This window comes from Betta splendens, chromosome 7 (genome assembly GCF_900634795.4).
Source record: "Betta splendens chromosome 7, fBetSpl5.4, whole genome shotgun sequence".
NCBI lineage: Eukaryota > Metazoa > Chordata > Actinopteri > Anabantiformes > Osphronemidae > Betta > Betta splendens.
The window spans coordinates 16,674,995-16,696,965 of record NC_040887.2 but is presented as its reverse complement, the minus strand read 5'-3'; the positions used below and the strand labels follow the sequence as shown (position 1 = coordinate 16,696,965).

At 45.0% G+C, this 21,971-nt stretch overlaps 2 protein-coding genes across 2 annotated transcripts; one reads left to right on the top strand and one right to left on the bottom strand.

Moving 5' to 3' along the window:
* Window positions 1–901: 901 nt before the first annotated feature.
* Window positions 902–8,717, bottom strand: LOC114859009 (zinc finger protein PLAGL2-like). The gene is made up of 2 exons (XM_029156824.2): window positions 8,545–8,717; window positions 902–6,440 (listed from the first exon to the last, which is right to left on the bottom strand). Exon 2 carries the CDS (start codon window positions 6,043–6,045, stop codon window positions 4,765–4,767), a length of 1,281 nt encoding a protein of 426 aa, XP_029012657.1. The 5' UTR covers window positions 6,046–6,440; window positions 8,545–8,717; the 3' UTR covers window positions 902–4,764.
* Window positions 8,718–10,319: 1,602 nt separating this feature from the next.
* asxl1 (ASXL transcriptional regulator 1) lies at window positions 10,320–21,736 on the top strand. Its single transcript, XM_029156116.3, has 11 exons — window positions 10,320–10,688; window positions 12,332–12,415; window positions 13,188–13,307; window positions 15,268–15,466; window positions 15,732–15,892; window positions 15,976–16,060; window positions 16,169–16,335; window positions 16,662–16,758; window positions 17,093–17,198; window positions 17,723–18,701; window positions 18,794–21,736. Exons 1-11 carry the CDS (start codon window positions 10,632–10,634, stop codon window positions 21,344–21,346), a joined length of 4,608 nt encoding a protein of 1,535 aa, XP_029011949.1. The 5' UTR covers window positions 10,320–10,631; the 3' UTR covers window positions 21,347–21,736.
* Window positions 21,737–21,971: the final 235 nt, after the last annotated feature.

Here is a 21,971-nt window from a genome sequence, read left to right as displayed (position 1 = left end):
CCCACCCCTAGTCTCAAAAAAACCTTCACTCTGTGAGTTCAGAAAATCAATCATTTTGATGTACAATATAATATCACATGCTCTAATGTCTGACCCTCACCACACTCACACTGCCCTGTCTCATGTTTCCCCATCACCTTTAATGTGCTATAGAGTCCCATGTGCCCAAATGTCATCCCGGGTCCTATTTCCACTACACCCAACTATCCTTCCTGCCTCCCTTTGAATCTTGTAATAAACCCTACCGTTTACCCCTTTATCCCAATCATCCTGTCATTTCATTTTATAATTTTAACTTAACTAAATTCTTCATCTCTGCCTTGCTATACCTAATATTTACGTCAATGATTTATTTTCCCATAGTAGCAAATTTGTCAGTAGCCTCATCACCCTCCACCCCCTTATGAGCAGGTATCATAATGCGTTTAACACCTCTATATGTCTTGCCTTGATGCTATATTTTTGAAACATTCAATTTCTCTTCTTTTATTCTTTTATATGCCACATAATTTTATTTTGGAACAAAAGCAAAGCCTGTTTTACCACCTATTGTTCTTGATGCGTCCGTATAAACTTTAATAAAATCACTTTAATTTAACCCTATATATTTTTCTGCTGCTGCTTCTTCAGGAATTAATTAGAGGCCAGCGCCCAGCGTTACCACCCCCACTGGGCAGGAGTGTGGAAAAAAAGATTACGGCCATTTGTTTCTTGATTACATCCATACAGTTTATCTTCTGCAGTGGACCAGCTTGTGTCCAGGCTCATGTCTGCTTCAGGCCTGTGTGTCCTAAGTGATGATGATGATGAGTTGGATTCAGATGGATGTTGGTCTCTAATATCTACTAGGAACCAACAACATACTTTCAGTCAGGGAACCATAAAAAACACATGATAACAATGAAAATCTAAAGATGTATTTATTTTGAATTACTTTAATTTCAGATCATTAGAAAATGACAACTCACTTTCTCTTCACTGTGCTCTACTCTACTAAGTGATAATACGAACACCTAAAGCAAAAAGCATCTATGTTAAAAGTCAAACCGGCAGTGTAGTGGGTCTCAGGGCCGACTTACATGCAGGCAACAAAACAGTATGATCATCCTCGGAATCTGCTGTGTCCTTTGCCTGCACACATCTGCAAACATGTCTAAAACAGAACTTGAATGGGCAGTTATTCAAGACAAGTTAGCCAAGAGGCCAAGTTTGAAGCAGCTGGTTGAACAGACGCTCGTTCAGGGATTTGCACCACAAACATCACGACTAGATCTGAATCTATACAAAGGAAGTAAATCATTATCCAGCTCTTCTATAGGTTTTATGCTGACAGATGGTTTCATGATACTTTAAACTAAGCCCAATGAGGCCTTAAATGTATTTCTGGGCTCTGGATCAGAGATGTTTGTGTAGTGGTAGATATTCCTAAAACCAACTGATCCATTTGATACAACATGTGGCTATGCAGTGTCTGGTTCATTAGTAACGGTTGCTGGTGGGATGCTACTCACACCATGAGCAACAGAGCAACAGTAGCTCGTCATTACAGATAAACATTCAAGTGTTCAGAGTGTTTTTAGTATTAAGTACTTCATTAATTCAGTCTAGAAACAAAAACAAACTCTTTGTTAAATGGTTTTGACTCAGGAAAGCAGTGAGTCCTGGAACAGGACTGGTGACAGAAGAACGTGTTGGTTCACTTGGAACGAGCAAGGAACCTGCTTTCAGGTGAAGTGCTCCCAAAAGGTTGCCTGTTCATTTCTCATTTAGCTGCACAACTGACAAGGACCAACGAGGCAGAGGACACAGCGACAACAACACAACAAATGACAGGCAATGCATCCCCATCATTCTGCTGTTAGCTAAAACAGCAACACAACTATGGAGCTACAAAGTACATGTGCTTGTTCTGACAAAATATAAAACTATACAGTCATTTTCTCTGCAGTTAGATGGACAGGCACCTGTCTCTTATTTGAGGTAGTAAGGAAGTAGAAATATCATTAAAGGCAAGTACAGGCAATGTCTGACTCTGGAGTTCACCACCAGGACTTTCAAAGTTGAAATTCTGAACATTGTCCTACATTCAGTGGTAAATCTGCGGTTACAGGTTAAAACTATGTCTAATCATTTTTGCAGAAAGATATATGACAAGACAGAGGTAGAAAGTTTGAAATATAATGTCAATGTCACTACGAAAGGAATTAAGAGTCATAAAATCTACCTTTATACTTTCAACCTAATGGCACAAACAAGAGCCAATGTAACTAAAAGCAAATACAAATATCAGAAACCCACAGTTCTGAAAGCTTGAGGTACAGATCAAATGCCTCCTTTATAAAAATGTCATAAGTGCTTAGACCCAGTCAAACTATCTCTTAGAGAGGCACAACAGTAGCATTTTAAGACATTGGTGCAACACTTACAGGGCTGTTACAATGCTAGTGAGGAGTTCTTCAACATACAGTTCATGGACTTAAGGCAAAGGCCGTTTTGATTTTCATCAACCACTCAGCTGCACGGCTCCTTCATCTCAGCTACACTTGACCAGTTTGAGTGGAGCATCCATACAACTCTGTCCAAAGAACCTTTAATCAGTTGTTGCTTCTCTAGCTTTTCCCAACGCTCTGCAATAAAGATAAGGCCAGGATGACAGCGGGACTCACTTTTAGGGTTTAAGTTTTTCACAAACTTATAATCCAGCATTACAAGTGCTCCAGGAGGAATTTATACCATCATTCAACAGCCTAAAGGACGATGCCAGTCCCAAGTGCTGCAGGTTACATCATGAAACTGAACATTAGCCTAAGTGAAGCTGACTCCTGGTTAAGAGCATGTGAATCAGTCCACCATTGTTTACCGATAAGGTACAGAAAAGGACACAGCACAGAGCGACAGTTATTGTTGATGTCAGTGTTGGTCTTGTTGCTATATAAACAACTATTAAAATGACCTGTACGGTGACTGAACTTGTAAATAATAAACCCAGAACAAGTATTAAAAGGGTATCCTGAAGAGCAAGTTTGTCTTTTATCGGAGCAAAGACTAGACTTCTACCAGACACCAGACAGAGCTGGAGGATGGACAGGCTCAGGTTCAGTCCTGAATAAAACCCGACAATGACAATACATTACAAGTATTCATACTTTCCATTGGTGGATCATTAACAGGTTGTATTCAGTGCTTCAAAATACCAAAAGAAGAATTAGGAGAAAAGACAACGCAGAGAGAAGGCAACGTCCTGAAACGGGTTTAAACCCAGAAAGGCTAATCAGAAGATCACAAGCTCAAATCTGTGCAGAAGTCGGACGCTGTCAAGTTGCCGTGACATCTTGAAGGGTAAGGCAAAGGGCTTTCTGGCTTTGAACATACAAAGATGGTTGAGATGCACAAGCAACATGCGTTCCTCTGAGGAAGAGCTCTGAGGATGACTGGAGGATGTGCTCCATCCAGTTTATACATGACCCTGAGCCTCCGTCTTTGCCGCTCCTAATTCTTCTTCTGGCATTTAGAAGCACCACCTTTAACCTGGCTACAATCCAGCAGCATAGCTATTACAATAAACCACAGGTTACAACCCTGGTTGCACAGGTCTAACCTTCCCTTCGAAGCCTGATTTGTAGTTCTGTGTGGGGTTCTGTGACATCCCATCAGGGCTAATGTATTTTAAGGCAGGCACAGGAAGAAGCCGGGGTCATTGACCAACTTAGCAATGGGTGCTTGCGATACTACATTTACTTAGTTTAACCTAACAGGGCAGCTTCTGCATCCATGACAATGCAGGAGGAGGGATGAGAGATGCTGAACACAAGTGCATTTTGATCTGGCAGTGCTAAATTATTCAGCAACAAGCTGATGGGCTGCATCCACATGCTGACACACAACTAGTCTCAGGGCTGCAGGGATGCTAGACTGGCAATGTCCACACAATGGGAGCCGTTTGGATCTAATATGGACCTGTATGGGCTAAACCTCAATGTAGATTCCAGCTGGCAGTTGTTGTTGTTGGTTGCACTTGTCACATTTCTCACAAGGCCTAATTCTGAATTCACAGTGCAGGGGTAAACACGCGCATGCATGCACACACACACACACACGCCAAATAAACCGTGCACCTGCACAGGCTGATTCCTCCCAGTACAACAACAGGTCATTCTACTTTACTTACTTACTTACTCCTGATGTTGTGGCACATATAAAATAGATGACTGGTAAATATCATTCTTTTGTGACCTCATTAATTAACAGGTATCGCCTTCCTGACAGATTCAAATTATAACAATTCAACCTGTATTGAGTTGAACTACACTGTACAGGTGTAACCATTCAAGTTTCCATTGACATTAGTTAATTCATGTTATTCCAACTTGGTTCCACTCTGTCAGTCTCCAGTCTATGTCCAGTCAGTTTCCTAGAAATTACCTGTAACTGAAATATACCCCAACAATGTAGCATCTAGCTATAAAATCTAAAAGTGAAAGAGGCTCAGCACTGAGCAGCACCTGTGACAGGTTTAAGTGTAGCCAGCACTGATAAAAGCTCTGGTTTGGTTACAGTGAGGCGATGTACATTTGCTGCAAACATTCAAGCTTCCTTTTAAAAAAATATGAGGTAATACTGATGAGGTGACTTGTTGTGTTCAACAAAGACTAAAAGTAGCATCATTAGCACTGACAGGTTACACATCCCCATTCTCTTCCTCACCCTTTTCATTAAGAATCCTTTGAGCATCTGTGAAGACAACACTTGTGGGAACAGAGACACCTACTGCTGAAAGGTCTGGTAATAATGAGGTAGGGAGCTGCACGTGCTCATAGCAGGGCCACTGTAAGACTGAGGTACTTGGCTCTGAGCTCCAGGGCTCTGGGGTACATGAGCCTGAGGAGGCTGGAAGAAGGTGAAAGGTCCTGGAGCCTGGGAGGAGAGCCCAGTAGAAGATGATGGAGAGGAGGTGGTGGTGGCAGGTGGATAACTCATCACTAACCCTCCCATGCCCATGTGAGGGCTGTAGGGTGGAAGGCTAAAAGGCAAAAACCCCAGCAGAGGTCCAATGTCCATGTTAGTGGTGCAGGCCAGCTCGGTTGAGGAGACAGCAGGGCTCCTACACAGCAGGTGAGGGTCACCACCAGCACCCACGCCTTCAGCAAGCACCTCTCTCTGTGGGGAGGCAGATGTAGAGGTAGATGTATTGACTGCGCCCAGGTGAGCTGGAGGGCCACTCTGAAGGTCCAGCAAGAAGCTGTCCATGTCAGAGCGAGGATATGAGGTAGATCCATGCTGGTACCGAGCCATGCTGCCGTACGGCTGCTGTTGTGGAGCCGCAGGAGGCTGAAGGTGATGGTGGTGAGAGGACTGGGGGGGCATGTGGCGACCCATACCCATGCTCGAAGACAAGGAGCCCTGCATAAGGCCATGAGGGTGCCCCATCCCGGAGACAGAATTAGCCATTGGGTAGGAATTGTACACATCCCTTGCAAAAGGCTCCATTGGCTCTTTGGAGACAGAAGCCATGTTTGAGGTGACAGGGCTGGGCTCCTCCTTCACAGGGCACTGGGTGGCAGGCGTTGGTGTGGCCACAGGGGTACACGGAGCACAGGGTGGAACCAACCCCGAGTCCTGAGCGTGGCTCTTCTTTAGGTGGCGCGTCAGGTGATCTCTGCGCCCGAAGCGCTGTGCACAGCGCGGGCAGAGGAAATCGCGGCGGCCGGTGTGCACCACAGCGTGACGTCGTACATCCTTGCGCGTATAGAAGCGACGGTCGCATCGCTCGCACGAGTACTTCCTCTCCCTGACTGGCACGGCCGCGTTGGTGTTACCCTCTGCTGGTGGAGGCCGGTCAATATGGCCACTGAGCTGCTCAAGCAATGAAGCTGCCCCTTCTGGGCACGACAGGCTCGCCGCAGCATTGTGGGCTGCCACAAGGTGACGCCTGTAACCCAGCTGTGTGTTGTACTGCTTTCCACACTCCTGGCAGTGAAAGAGGTGCCTACCCGCTGGGCGGCTCTCCTGCAGCTGGCTCTTTACGTGGTCTTGTTGGTGAAACATGGTCTAACAGAAGGAACAGTGCTTGCTCTGCTGCTTCGCAGGGACTCCGGCCAAGAGTCTGAGCAGATACAGACAAGACTCATGAGGATTCTCACCATCAGCCTACAAACACGTGGTTGCTTTGTTTACTGGGAGTACTAGACGTAATGCCGCAAGCTGTTTGTCAACCATTAGACGGTGGTTTTGTCTGTCCAGCCTTACTGAGGGATCTCTGTGTCCAGTACTTGGTATCTGTCAGAGCAGCTGCCATAACAACCCCAACAGGGCTGCAGTGGTGAGGAGCTTTGAACGCGCTGACTGGGTCTGTGTGTTTCCTGAGAAGAGCCCTTGTGTCAGCCCACAGCCTTTTTCAGTATTCAGCAGCCAAACAGAGGTAGGTGGACATCTTTAAAATCCTGTAACACACAAAACAGTGTCACAATACGGAATAACAACAGGTACTGTTGAAAAAATGTCAGACTAAAACAGAATTACTCCACAGACATCTCTATAGCTAACGATCTGTTTCCTTTGGTTCCCTTTCATTCACTTCAAAAGGTTTTTTATGAAAAGCTATAAAAAAAATTCAACTCCAGGCCATTTACTGTAAACTACTAACCACAGCTTTGTGTTTGTACACTAACAATCAGCCTCTTGAAAGCAAATGCTCAAACCTGATCAACACGTGATCTGATTTCCTAATGAGTCTTGTTGAGGAAGAGGGTAAAAACAGGATGACACTAAAAGTAATGAGGGCATATATATATATAAAATATATATATATATAAAATATATATAAATTACTAATCGTATTTAAATTTTTGCTTCATGAAACGTGTTGCTAGGGTTAGGGTTAGTCAAGGTCACACCTCAAGAAATCATAGCAATAAAAAAATCTGTTGCTGTACTGTTAGTTCTACATGTGATGCAGAAAGATAAAATCTAACAAATGCAAATTTTCAGAATTTAACTGCCGACATAATTTCTTCATTTAGCACAATAGATTATTTTGATAGTAAATTGACGATTACAGCAGTGTTTTACGTTTTGCAAGCTTTGTGTCTGAGATACGTTTCATACTGGTGTCAGTCCTTCTGATGGCTTATCCTGCTTCAAAGAAATTCAAGATTCAAAAAACATTATTAATCCCAGAAAGAAATTGCTTCGAACACAATTCCACTTTCTAAACAGTGTGTTAGACTCCACCTACTGGCAAAGAGCTGTGGCGGCTCACTCAGGTAAACAAGCGTTTATAAGTAGACCAGTTTCACCTGGTTAGGATCAGTAGACAAAATCGAGACTTCATTTATTGAAGTTCAATTTCTGCTGCAGTAAAGCATGCTCAAACTTTGTCATCTTTCAGTTTTACCTAAGACTATTACTGATTTTTCATTTGCCCAGAGGTTTCGTTCAGTGTGTGCAGCTGCCAGACTGAAGCACCAGTTTGACACCTGTGTCCTTGTAAGTTAAATTATGATTAAACTGAATTTTTTGGTTAAACCATTCTTGATTGACTGCTCACAGGCAGTGTGAGTTTATTCCAATGAGTGTTTTCACTCTGCAGTGTGTAATATTACAACCTTCCACATAAAACCCCTCTGAAATTAGAGGCATTAGTATTCAAATCGATGTGGTCATAACCTCTACAATTAACATTACAAAGGTTTGTATATTTTATGCTTTCATGTTTGAGCTGAAGAGTTTATTTAAGTATTATCAGTGTTTATATATGTTCCCTCATAAACAGCATGATGCTGCAGCTGGTTCACAATAACATGACTCACTCAGCAAAACACACAAGTCCTAGTTTCTACAGTTTATATTTCATTCAATTTATGTATTTTGTTATGTGAACTATTTTCATCAAACTCTCTGAACAGCCCCATGTTCATGAATACATACATTTCATTTCTTTCTGAGCACCTACTATAATCTGCGTTGTCACAGCATCAGTTAAGATCCATTGAGGCTAATTAATAAAAACACTTTTCCACACGTTGTGGCGGCTTCGCGCTTGATCTGGTTCTGACGCCGCTGACCCGGTCCAGAGGTAACCGGACTGTTGGTGCCATGTTGTGGGTCCTGTGGAGCCCACGGTAACTTTTGCTCGGTACTTTCTGCTGCTTTAACCCACTCGGCCGTGTTCGACCGCCTGCATGGAGCGTGGAACTGCGCGTGGACGGGGAAGTGGACGGGCCTAGCGGGACCTGGTAGCACTGGTGACACTGGATCCTGCCCCCAGTAGCGTAACGTTACAGAGCTAACGTTCACTTTGACCGCTAGCCTGCTGCGGGAAATCGGCGGCGTTCGTACAAGCCCGTTTAAAGGCTTGCGTTTAGACCACGCTCGTGTTATGGCAACGAACCGGAACCTGCGGTGTTTGTGCGGCCGTGGCCGAGGACTGAGCACAAAAGATGAGCTTTAGTAAGTTGTGTCAGAGTTTGTCCTGCAGCTAACGAACCGAAGTCCCTAGTTCTACCGAGCGGCTTGGATCAACGGAACCAGCACGCGTCGACCTACCGAACACGCCTCGGTCCAGTTCTGGCTCGACTCTTCTTTGCCCCTCCACATCGACATTTTGGGAAAAGTTCTGGGGATGTTTAGGACGGGCCTGGACTGCTGGGCGCCGCGCTGGAAGCCATGCATTCTGGGAGGGTGACGTCACACCCCGGGCTCAGAGGAACTCCAGCAGGAAGCAGTTCGCTCCTGTCTGCCTAAACTTTTTAATTGCATTTGTACGTTGCGTTAAATAATGAGCTGTTAAGGTTTCAGATGCGCAATGAGTGTAAAACATATGTGTAACAGCTGTGTAACACAGGTTACAGGGTATTTTTTAAGTGTTAATTCATTGTTGTTATAATAAATATAGGTGAATATTAACATTAACCCTTATATATCAGAACATATTGAAATGTTTATACTGCAAACATTTCAACACTTCAATCATGTCTTGCACATCATATGATGAAAGAAACAATTTAATTGATGTAGGAATTCACATGTCAAGACAGGAATCCATGTTGGTCTATTGTGTAATATTAGGCACATAGAATTCATTGCAGACAACAAAAAACAAGGCAACAAAATCCTCTTCTTTCAGAGCATTATAATGTCCTTAGTTTAGATTGCCTGCTCACAATAACTCATGGAATATTACATAGCATATTATCATGTAAGTTAAAAAATCTAATTATTAGTGGGGCCATTTCCTCTGATTGATTTAGTGTATTATAACAGTACAAATCTATGTTTAAAATGTAAAATGGTCTAAATGTAACCAATTTTATAATCATTTGGCATGTAGAGTAATGTGTATGTACATTCACTTTAATACGTTCAGTCAATCTACTTCACTTCTGAGAAAAATATATTTTCAGTCCACTAGAATTATTTATTTTATTTAATTTTATTTATTTCAGATACACAAAAAATGTCTAAAGATAGATGTTTCATGAAGTGTTAAAATCAGATCTACCTTTAATGGCTGATTTTTCATCTTTGACTGTTTGTCAAACAACTTGTACAAACATTAAACTTACGTGTTTATCAACAGCATCTAAGCAATAGTCAAAACGACATGTTTTTATTAGTGATGCACATCCTTGAGGCACACATCTGAACATATAAATGCAACTGCCTGGACACTTTCCTAAACTCATCCCCATGTTTTAAATGGGCAAACTACTGGTTATGAGTCCTGATTATGACTTTCCTGGTTATGTACACATATATGCAATATATTGCATATTGCATATATGTGACAGTATATATATATATATATATATACACACACACACACACACATACACACACACACACACACACACACACACACACACACACACACACACATATATATATATATATATATATATATATATATATATAACATATTGTATATTACATATACATACACACACACGTATATATATATACATATGTGTGTGTGTGTGTGTGTGTGTGTGTATGTAATATATATATATATATATATATATATATATATATATATATATATATATATATATATATATATATATATATATATATATATATATATATATATATATATATATATATATATATATATATCACACACACACACTCCCAATAGTTCTTATGTTGCATATATATCAGTATACAGTGTAAATAGTATTCAGTATATATCTGTGTGGCTCAGTCATGACAGAACTATTTTTTATCAACGTGTTAATTTGCATACATCATTCTATGAACGTATTATTTGCGTGCGAGGGGCCGGTCTGTGTTTTGTTGCATTCCTGCGGAGGGTTTGACCTTTGACCTGGTTGTTGCATTCCAGAGAGGCTTGTCCTGCTGCAGCACCACAGCAAGCACTGCACTCAGCCTGCTTCTATGCTACAGGGGGACAATGTGTGCTGAGCTAGTTTAGACAAAGCACTGGACGACGAAGCGACATTTATCAGAGGCTGCTAGCAGACATCGTAATATCGTCCCGAGATAAAGGAGCGCGTTGTTTCTATAGGGCGATCTAAGACGTAGTTAGCATTTTAGCTAAGCAGCTAAGTGCCACCTTATTGAGGCTGCATTGTAGACACAGCAAGCTAGCCCCAGACAGCAGCGCAGAGGAAATGAAGGACAAACAAAAGAGAAAGAAGGAGCGGACCTGGGCCGAGGCAGCTCGCATGGTAAATCGTACCAGTTGTGCATATAACCTACTAGATGTAAATTATGTGCGGATTAATGCGAGTGATGGGTCAAGATGCGTTTGAATATTCTCCTCACGACCACAGGCTGGGCTCTGTTGTAATATCAGTTAGCTTTTCACATAGCATTGTTAACACAACTAGCAGTTACGTGTTGTGTGATTTAAATACTACCGGGATTTTACATTTTATATTTGCTATACGTTTCTGGTTGCTACCTAAAAAGCTACGCAATTTGCTAAAGCTAGTTAGCGCGCTGAAATGTAGCCCCTGTGTTTTGAGCTCTTTGTTTGCTAGCCATCAAGCTAGCTAGTCTTATTCCAGCTCTCATCTGAGCAGCCTGAGGGAGCAGAGGTAGACTGGGGCTAAAGCAACACGTTTATACACATAATGTAAACAAATCAGCCACCGATTCGACACTTTGTAAAACTAGCTAATCCAACGCCTGGCTTGCACTAACGCAAACGTTGTGGTAGCCAGATAACGGTTTTTACCCCATAGCGCGCTAACGTCAATGCTAGCAAAGTTAGAAGCAATGTTAAACCAGCTGTCTTGAGAATTGTAAGTGCCACAGATTGGAGCAGAGGAACCAATGAGATCCTGTCAGTGTAACACTGTAAGAAAACGAGTATCCAGCATCACCTAAGCTGGAAAAACCGCAGTCTTACGAACCCTATAAGCACAGGTAGACGTCAAACGTTAGCCGTGGGGGTGGGGTGTTGTTGCTGTGTTTTTATTAAGACACCACCGTTGGCTACATTTCACATAATAATAATTTACAGCTGTGTGTAACTGTGTTCAACTGGAGGTTTTCAGGTGTGATGACAGTGGCTACAGCAGCTGCACTCAGTAATAGCAGCTGCAGATGCATTTGATGTGTGGCTCGCAGCTTTGCTTGGGTGAGGGCAGCAATTAAAGCCACTTCAGAGTTTGCTCCAGCAAAAATCTAAACTGCATTCAACGCTACATGTGCAGTTTGTTCACCCTGATCCTTCTCCTTTACAGACCGCAGGTAAAGCTGGTTGTAGATTCAGCTGATTCTGCACATAGTGGTCATTTAGTCGTACCATTAACGACAATGTGTAGATACATTTCAATACACTTGATTAAGATCTCCCTGAAGGTTTGTAAAATAATATGTAGCAGAAACATCAGGACAACAGTGTTTATTACAAAGGTTATAGTAAGATGTGCAACTGAGCAGAGCTAGTGTATGACTGTGGGTTGCACAACATCAGCTACACCAAACAAATAGTGTAAACTACAACAGCACCTAGTACACAAGGCCAGAGAGGCAGGCGCCCTGTATGGTCTGCAGCTACAACTGGGTTCACACACACACACACACACACACACACCGCAGCAACACTGCTGTTCTACTTAACCTTAAAATTTCTCATTTGGAATACTAGTAGTACCAGTTGTTTTGTACCTTGTTCCCACTCACTGATAACTAATTAATTCTTTTAAACAGTTTTTAAACACTTCATTCCCTTAACTTGATGTTAAGGGAATAAAACGGAAATACCCTGCATTTTCTGTAGGACCAGCAAGTCTAGTTGCCTCAACAGCAAGACGTACGATGTGCCAGTGTTTCTCATGGAATCCATGTGCATGTTGTTCAGGTTTTGGAGAACTTCTCTGATGCACCCATGACTCCTAAACAAATCCTCCATGTCATCCAGACCAAGGGGCTGAAAGAAATGCGGTGAGACACACACTCTCTGTTGTTACAATGATGACCTGTGTTGTATTTACTGCATGTGTGTCATGACTGAGTTGCACTGTTTTGATTCTGCATTATTGCCATATGTTTATATCTTGCTTAAAAAATATCACACATGCAGCCTCTTGTCCTTTAAGAAAGGCTACAACATTTATTCCTATCTAACTATTGGTAATAATTACACATGAGACTGGTTCTAATTATACACCTGTCTCTCTCCCACTCCATTCCAACCCCCGTCTATGGATCATACGGTCTGCTGATGACTATAAAGGAGGTAAGGCCTGCTTACATATTATGCCATCTGTTAACTAGCTCTATTTTTTAATAATTAAAAGACAATGCTTGTCTTGAGCATTGTCTTTTAATTATTAAAAAATAGAGCTAGAAACCAATCTCTGCATTTGTAAAGCATCTTGCTCAAGGACACATCTGGTGCCAGAAGCAGGGCTTGAACTTGAGACGTTCTGCTTCCTAGGCCAATGCTCTACCTACTGAGTTACCAGGCCACAAACCATTGGTTGAAACCATGATTTTTAATATTAATATAACAATATTTGAGAAAAAAGGCCTGTGCTTGCTTCCAACTGTTCCACCATTGTGTATTGTGTCATTAGTTTTGTTAATACAGAAATGTTATTGAGGTAAACTTCATAGGCTACCAGGCATCTTCACCTTCATAGTGGACCTTGTGTCTTTATTCTGACCCTGTGTTAGTAAAGAGCTGTAACTGAATGAGCATGTGCCTTTTTTGCAGTGGAACAGCTCCTTTGGCCTGCCTGGTCACCATGCTGCACTCTCAGGTGAGAGGAGACCGAGTCAAGAACAGCATCTTCTTCAAGCTGCCTGGACGGATGAGCCTGTTCACTCTGAAGGTAATTAGATTGGGTCCTCTCCACTCTTCTCATAAAGACTAATACTGGTTTACATTTCCACTGTATATAAGAAACCTGTAGAGCAGGGGTGTCAAACCTACGGCCCGCGGGCCAGATCCAGCCCACCAACAAGTATAATCTGGCCCGCGAGATAATTTTGTAAAGTATAAAAAGGATCTACAATTTTTCCAAAAAAACCCCCCACCAAACTGCTTCTCCAATTGCGTCCATTGGGGTGGCGAATTAGCAATTATGTTAAGCAAGCAAACTGTTTATAGGGGACAGAACAGTAAGTCAAGCAAGTGCAGCCAGTCTGGATGAGCTACTTTGTTTTACCCGCAATACTTATTACGGCTTCTACAGTTAACGTTATGTACCTTGGCACCCGCTTTGCCCCAATATGTCTCAAAGAAAAGTAGACGCAGAGTGTTATAAGAAAAATGGTCATCGTCCTATTTATTCACGAAAGTGAATGGTAAAGTTCACAGCATGTTGCAGTGCTGAAAGAATATAATTTTTTCGCCACTATGTAAATCTTCATGCCGGCAAATACTGTATGACAACTTTCAAGAACAGAAGACAGAAGGTGAAAGAACTGTTGGCGGGTCTGTATTTACTCTCATCCAACACATCAGTGATGCTGCAGTGAAAGCTAGCTACCTCATTGCTAATGAAATCACAGTGGCTTCAAAACCATTTAGTGAGGGTGAATTTGTAAAAACATACATGATGAAGGCAACAGAGATTGTGTGCCCCGAAAAGTGCCAGGCTTTTGTAAACATCAGCCTATCAAGAAACATAGTTGCAGACAGGATTCCTGATCTTCCAGTGGATTTGGAAAGCCAGTTGAAGCAAAAAGTAAATGCATTGCGTTTTCAGTTGCAGTTGATGAAAGCACGGACATTACAGATGTTGCACAACTGGCCATTTAAATCCGTCGAATCGATGAGACATTGACCGTCACCAAAGAGATTGTGCCGATGACAAATACAATGACAGCAGCTGATATTTTCACCGCCCTCGCAGGATTGTGGACATGGTCAGAGTGGACTGGTCCCGCGCTGTCAGCCTGGCTACAGATGGTGGGTTAGCTCAGTAATTGGGCCAAAAGCAGGTGCAACTAAGTTGTCACGCAGTATTATGCGTCAGTATTATGACAGCATACGTTCTTTCACGTTGAAGCTGAGTGGCAACTCACCAGTGCTGATGCAGCTCACTTCCCCTGTGTGCGCGACCCAACATGTGGCAGGTATGAAGCAGTTCAAAGAGAAAATAACGGGACTGTTACGGGAGTTTGAGCAACGTTTATAGGTTTTTGGTGAACTGGAGAAAGGCTTCAAAGTTTTCTGCTCACCATTCATCATGAATCCATCTGACCTGATCCATCTGATGCCGTCAGCATCCAACTTGAAATAATAGACTTGCAGTGTGACTCAGGTTTTAAAGTCCAATTGGCGCAGCTGGCTTAAACACATTTATCAGAATCTCTTGCCAGGTTACCCCAACTTGACAGCTCTCGCTCCGAAACCGTGCATGTTTGGAACCACATGTCTTTGTGAGCAAGTTTTCTCTGTAATGAGCATAAACAAAACTGCGATGCCAGGTACTGTACAGTAATTTGACTGCTGATAAAGTGCTGCACCCTGATATACTGTAGACTGTGATATGTGATATACTTCTGTGAATCACTGAGGCATTGTATGTTTGTGTGTCCTTTGTCTTCAGAATCTATAACTTGGTGTTTTATGATTAATAGTTTTGTTGTCTTTTTTGGACACACTGTCCTCAGACTCCACTTGGGAATAGATTTTCCTCCCTGTGGCCCCTGAGCTAAAATGAATTTGACACCCCTGTTGTAGAGAATCCATGGTTAGAAATCTGTTTGTTTAAAAATGCTTTATCTACAGCTTGTCTCCAGATGTAACTGACCTTACTGTCGCTGTTTCTTTCTCCCCTGTAGAAGAATGCCCTCCAGTGGACAAAGACAACCTCAGAGTCAGAGTCTCCAGCAGAAGTGGCAGCTGCTGCTCACCCAGCATCCAGCAGCAATACGGCTGCAGCTGGCCCAGTGGTGGCCCCAGGCTGCCCCACCGAGGCCAATGAGCAGGAGAGCTGTGACTCCACTGAGACCACAGCTCCTGTCAGTGGAGACAATGATGGTAACTTGACAACAAATCAGTGACATTGTTGCAATCAGGACAGCAATGCTGAGCCATGACAATAAATAATGCCAGCCATGGTGGCACAGTGGCTGGTCGTGTTTATCAGCCTGAGGGCTTCAACCTTCAGATTTACACCTATTAAGGCCTCTTGAACTTATTTAATTGACAGGTTTCATGAAGACAGTTCTCTAAGATACCCTCACCCCCTATGAAGTAAACAAGGTTGTGTGTTTATTTGGTTAAATCTTTCTTTGACTCGTAGCCTCGGTGGATGAGAGCTCGTCTAGTGCCTCCTGCTCCACAGAGCTACAGGCTCCCAGCACCCAGCCTCAAACCCGCCTCAGCAGGTCAGCAGGACAACAGGGACGTGCAGACCCGCCGCCGACCCCACACGCCCAGACCAGACTGAGCCGCTCAAGACAGGTCAGCGCCGCATGCAGCCGAGCCACTTTATGTACAATCAAGGTAATATGTGCATAACTGTGTCACTGTCTCTTTTGCTACAGTCAGGGAGGCAGAGGAAGAAAGCAGTGATGATGCCCCGCGTTGTCCTCACCCCACTAAAGGTGAACGGAGAGCATGTCCCATCAGGTAACAACCTCTACCTGAACCTCTACCGTTACGTTTTTAGCTGTCTGTTCTGTTCAGCCAGTGGCATAGAACTTGTTGCCTGATTAAATTTGATTTCCAACATGTCAGGACCTATGAAGAGGAGCCGAGGAGGGGTGGATGTAGACTTTGAAACGCCAGGCTCCATCCTGGTCAATACCAACATCAGAGCCCTCATCAACGTGAGAACTTTCTCAGCCTTTCCCACACAGTCACAGCAACAGTTGCTGCAGCTGCTGCCGGAGGTGGATCGACAGGTATGGTATTTATAATCAGATGTGAGGAATTAGTCACCACCTTCTTATAAGCACCCTCTTATGGATGTTCAGACTCATGTGGAGACAGTTGACATCCAGTCTATAAGTAGAAGCACAGATTCATTAAGGAACTTCTTGCTAAGAAAATATATGGTACAAAGGTTTTAACATTTCACAATGATCAGTAAGTGTGTTTAACTGTAGTTTCCTCTTTATTTGATCACATAGTGTCTATAATATTCATAACAGGATTTACTTTTGTGTCTTTTGAATCATTTCCTACAGGCTTTTCCTCAGACGTTCACACGTGTTTTCTCTACTTGCAGGTCGGGACTGATGGAATGGCCAGACTGAGTAGTTCAGCCCTCAACAATGAGTTCTTCACCCACGCGTCCCAGAGCTGGAAGGAACGCTTGGCTGAGGGTTAGTATTGGTAAAAATGCCAGTTTGACACAGTGGTAGCTCATTTTAAACCATGGCAAAAAGGTGTGAGTGTTTTCTGGTGAAACCTATTTCCTTTGTGTGTTTGTTTCTTTTTAGGATCAGTAAACTTATTTTGTCCCACAAGTAAATAATCTTTTTGATTCCAGCCTGGTTTTCAGAATAAGGACTAATTCGGGTTGTCTAATTTATTATTTAGGTTTTTTTCTTTTACTTACTCCATAATAATATAATAATTGTTCAACTGACCCAGTCAGGTTCTAATATGAATCTACTTTGAACGTGTCTGTGTGTTTTGTCTGTTTTGTCTGTTTAGGTGAATTCACCCATGAGATGCAGGTGCGATTTCGCCAAGAAATGGAGAAAGAGAAGAAGGTGGAGGCTTGGAAAGAAAAGTTTTTTGAGGAGTACCATGGGCAGAAGTAAGAGCCAACACATTTATCCCAGTCTTCCCTTTATATAGTTTGTTAATGTAACAGAACAACAGAATTTGTAGGAAGAAATAAAAGCATTAAACTAAAACTAGAATTAGAAGAAAAGAAATCATGGAATAATTTTGTTTATTACAATCCATGTTATTGTGTTTTTTGTCGGCTGCACCTGTCGACGTGTCCATCCTTGTTTGTAGATCTTATTCTGTATTATATTGACAGTGTCCTGTACAACTAGTGCGGAGGGTTTAGGATTTAGACCAGCACCAAATGTCCATCACACCTCTAGGATCATGTATCACATTTTAAGGCTCCTTTATTGCCTTGTGGAACCTGTACATTATTACCTACAACAGCTGTCATTTCACTTCTATAAAGCTGTTTTAACTGTGGTTGTAGTTGAATCTCCATCTCATAGAAAAAAAATGGAGTTGCTCTTGAAGCGTCTGTGTTGTGATATGCTCTGTGTTTGCATGTTTGCAAATTGGAATAAGCTGCTGTTTGTGTGTCTGCAGGTCTGGCCTGACACGAGAGGAATCCCTGAAGCTGACCATGAGTGAAGCCAGTGAAGTAGCAGCCAGTGTCCTGGAAAGCGACGTGGCCGTGGTGGCAACCGGTGCCCCGAAGAGACGCAGCGTTGGCCGGCGGCGGCGAGACGGCAGAATGAGGAGACGAACGAGGGCTGACCTGCGCCGCAGGGCCCGAAGGACCCTCTGCAAGCCCCCAGCTCCAGCCCTACCGGCTGCAGAAGCATCTGAGGCCAGTGCTACCCTGGACATCTCCGCAGTCTCAGTTGGCTCACCCGTTTCTGACAACACCGTTGTTCAAGGTGAGGTGGTGTTGCAAGCTGAGTGTGGCCCTGAACTTCCAGCCGACAGCACCTCCATGGAACCAAAGCCCTCGCCAGCTCCAGAGCCCAATGCCGTGCCACCTCCTGTTTCTACTCCCACTCCAACACCCAGCCCCAGTCCCAGCCCAGCCTCCACCAGCGCAAACGAGGACCCTGATATTACAGCCCGTCTGCTTCCAGAAGAGGCCGCGCCCGTTCTGGCTTCAACCTCCTCTCCTTCCTCCTCGTCTTCGTCCTCCTCGTCTTCTGCCTCCTCGCCTGCCTCCTCACCTTCCTCACCATCTGATAGACCTGGAGCTTTTGCTGCCGGGCTGGATTCCTCTTCGTCCTCCTCAGCGTCCTCCAGCGCTGCGGTTGCAGTCGATCCACTTGATGATACTGCTTCTGTGGTCACATCTATTACAGGAGGTACTGCCACCAGCAGTCGTGAAAGCAGTCCCTCAGCAAGCCCATCCACCACCCCTGTTCCCAGCACCCAGCTCAAAGAGCAGAAGAGGAGACCTGATCAGACCCAGGCCTTCTCCAGCTTTCCCGAAAAGAGGCCACGGCTTGACGACCGTCAGTCCTTTCGTACCACAATTGACGGTGTCCGTTCAGAGAAGCCGCAGCCGACAACAGAAGAGCCCAAGGTGCCGCCTATCCGGGTAAGACTACGTTACATGCTTAAACTGAAAATTGCTCCTTCTGTGTAACACTTCTTCACATCACTGTACTTATGGTTATGTCTCCATTCCAGATTCAACTGTCCAGAATTAAACCTCCCTGGGTCAAAGGGCACTCCACCTACCAGATCTGCCCCCGCATTGTGCCCCCCGGCGAGGGGTCGCGGAGGTCGGGGACGGGGGGCGCACGCACCCTGGCAGACATCAAAGCGCGTGCCCAGCAAGCCCGCGCCCAGCGTGAGGCCGCTGCTGCTGTTGCAGCCTCTGGCGAGGGGGCAGGGCCGACAGGGGTCAGGCTGCGGCCTTCTGCTTGGCTACCGGATAGCAGCAATGGACGACGAGCGCGAGAGCACCCAGGACCTATCGAGCCCGGAGGAGGAGAAGCAGATGGAGGAGGAAGTGGAAACAGTGGGGACGATGGGGCGGAGGAGCAGGGAACGTCTTCGGGCACTAATTCGTCTGGAACACAACTACTGCTTCTCAGCGTAGATCCCACACCCCAGCCCTCCCCCTCTTTGTCTTCTACCTCAACCTCCATGTCTTTGGAGCCCCCACAAACCCCAAGCCCTCCACGTGAGGAGGCGTCGAGAACAGAGTCTGGAGAAGAAATGGAAGCGACCCCGGTCAGTGTCCCAACCTCGAATGGTCTTACAGACAAGGCCTCCGACACAGCGTCCCCAGAGCCTGAAGCATGTGAGTCTGTAAATCATCATGAGACGAGGCCGAGCAAAGAATTGGAGTCTGCCTCTCCCTCAGGGAAGGCAAGCCATAGTGAAAAACCCCTACTAGTCCCAACTTCAATCCCAGATTCTCTTCCCAGGTTCGGGGCTCAGGGTGTGGACGTTATCCAAACACTGGTTGGCCCCTGTCAGCCCAAAGAACGCGACCACGGGAAGGAGCATGGCCTGGGGGGGGTCATCCAGCATGGCTCCCACCATGTGGATCACCAGGAGAAACTCTCTCACTCTCAGCAAAAAGTCACCTCCTCCTCCTCCTCCCTTCGTCTGGACTCATGTGGAGGAGAGAAAGATGACGAGGCTCGAACGCCACACAGTGACTCTACAGAAACCGCTTCTGACTGTGAGAATGAGAACCAGGAGGAGGAGAAGCACGAGCCTGACCAGGACTGGTGCACCACGCTGAGCTCCCTGAAAAACGGCCAGCTGGTCATCCGTAGTCCTCCTTCTCAGAACCAGCAGCCGGTAATCCAAGCCCATGTGTCCAGTCGCCAGGGACAGACCGTGATTCAGCCTTGCTTTCCCAGTAGTCTGCCTAACGCCCAGTACAGCCACCCCCAATCCCAGGAGCACCAGTCTCTTCAAACACCCCTACCTCAAGGGCTCAGTCAAACCAATGTCGTAGTTAAAATGGAGCCTGAAGATGATGGTAGACAAACCCCTGCTGAAGAAGAGTGTCATGGAGGCTTAAAGCCCTGTAGCAATCACCCAACAGCAAAGAGACTGGTCGGCTCAGCCAGACAGGTATCCAGCGTGGAGGCCAACAACCCGTTGGTTACTCAGCTGCTGCAGGGGAGCTTGCCCCTGGAGAAGGTTCTCCCGCCACACTCTGGAAACAGGCTGGGCATCAGCCGATTGCCAGGACCTCAACCCAGACCAACAGTGACTCGGACACCAGGACCTCGGCACAGGCCTGATGTCTCGGCCCAGTCCTCTAGTCCAGAACTGAGTATGTCCCACAACAAATCTCCAACAGGCCGCCCAGTGTCCTGCTTGATGGAGGCTCCAACTCTCGCACAGTATCACTCCCAGCAGGCCCCTGGGGCGGTCCCAGTAATCACCTCCCTACCATCCACCTCATCTGCTTCCAGTGCTTTGCCTTCCAGGTGTAAGTCAGACCCGAGTGCTCAGACCACGGTTGAGTCTGTAATCATCAGAGAGGCACGTGGTCCAACTGTAGATCGATCTCAGGCAACCCACCGGACCTTGCTCAACGGCCCGTCTCCACCGCACATGGAGGCTGGACCCACAGAGGTGGTGCCTTCTGTTAAAATCAACTGGCAGCCTCCGCAGCCTCAAGCTCACCAACAGCAGTCATCCCCTGCTCCCACAGTGAAAAATGAAGTTGGAGCACGGCCCTCGTGCCAGGCTCTCGTCAAACCCTCCCACGCTCTACAGATGAAGAAGGAACCTGTCAGCTCCGTGGACGGTTTCCTAAGCGGGGGAGCGATGGAGGGTCTCCTCAACATGGAAATGACTTTAGCCAGGATGGCAAAGAAAGAGCACGGCAAAGCTCCATACTCCTCCCCCTCCTCCTCCTCATCCCCCTCCTCCTCCGCGTCCTCTCTTCCTTTCCATCTGTATGGGAAGCTCCCTAAGCAGAGCGGAGGCGTTGGAGCGGTTAGCTACACAGCCAATGTATCAGTGATGGACAATGGTGGCTTCTCTCGGAGCATGGCGGACGGCGTGCTCCAGCTGCGCCCCCACTTGACCTCCAGCCAGACCACCCTCAGCATCCAGGCCTTCACAGACAGTACGACAGAAGAGGTGGCGCTCAAATGCTCGTGCCGCCTTAAAGCCATGATCATGTGCCAAGGCTGCGGTGCCTTCTGCCATGACGACTGCATCGGGCCCTCCAAGCTGTGTGTGTCGTGTCTGGTGGTCAGATAGCATGTTGACAGGTGTACAGAGGCTGGATGGACACGCACAGCAGCAGCCTGATGGCCAGGACTTGCCTTGTATAAAGTAATTGGTCTGTAATTTTTTTTGTTGTTGCAGAATTTCAGATTTTTTGTTCTATTGATTTTTATTACTATTGTTATTATGATATTATTATTATTGTTATTATTATTATTATTGTTGTTGTGAACTGGGGGCATGGTTGATTGTAAATTGTGCCCTTTTTGTTTTTTCTCCTCAAAAACATTTACCTCATCTTGCTCCAGCTGTCATGACGTGTTGGCCATATTTGTTTTGGTCCCTTGTTTCCTCAGCAAACAGGGACTCGTCTCTTTGCGCAGAGAAGTATTTTTTTAACCATTAAAATGTTAAATGATTAAATGTTTTGCTGGTTTGTTTGTTGACTCATTGCCTACTTTTTAAATCTCATTCATAAGAGTGGGTGGCTGCAGGGTCCTTTGGTCTCAGGTTGATGAATCCCAGATAGAGCCCACTCAAGTCATGACACAGATGATGCTGGTGGAACCTGAGGAGGGTGTAATCAGGGCTGCAGCTACTGGTTTGTTTACTAGTGGAGCATAAGAAAAATGTAACTTTAGAAAACATTATAGCAAAA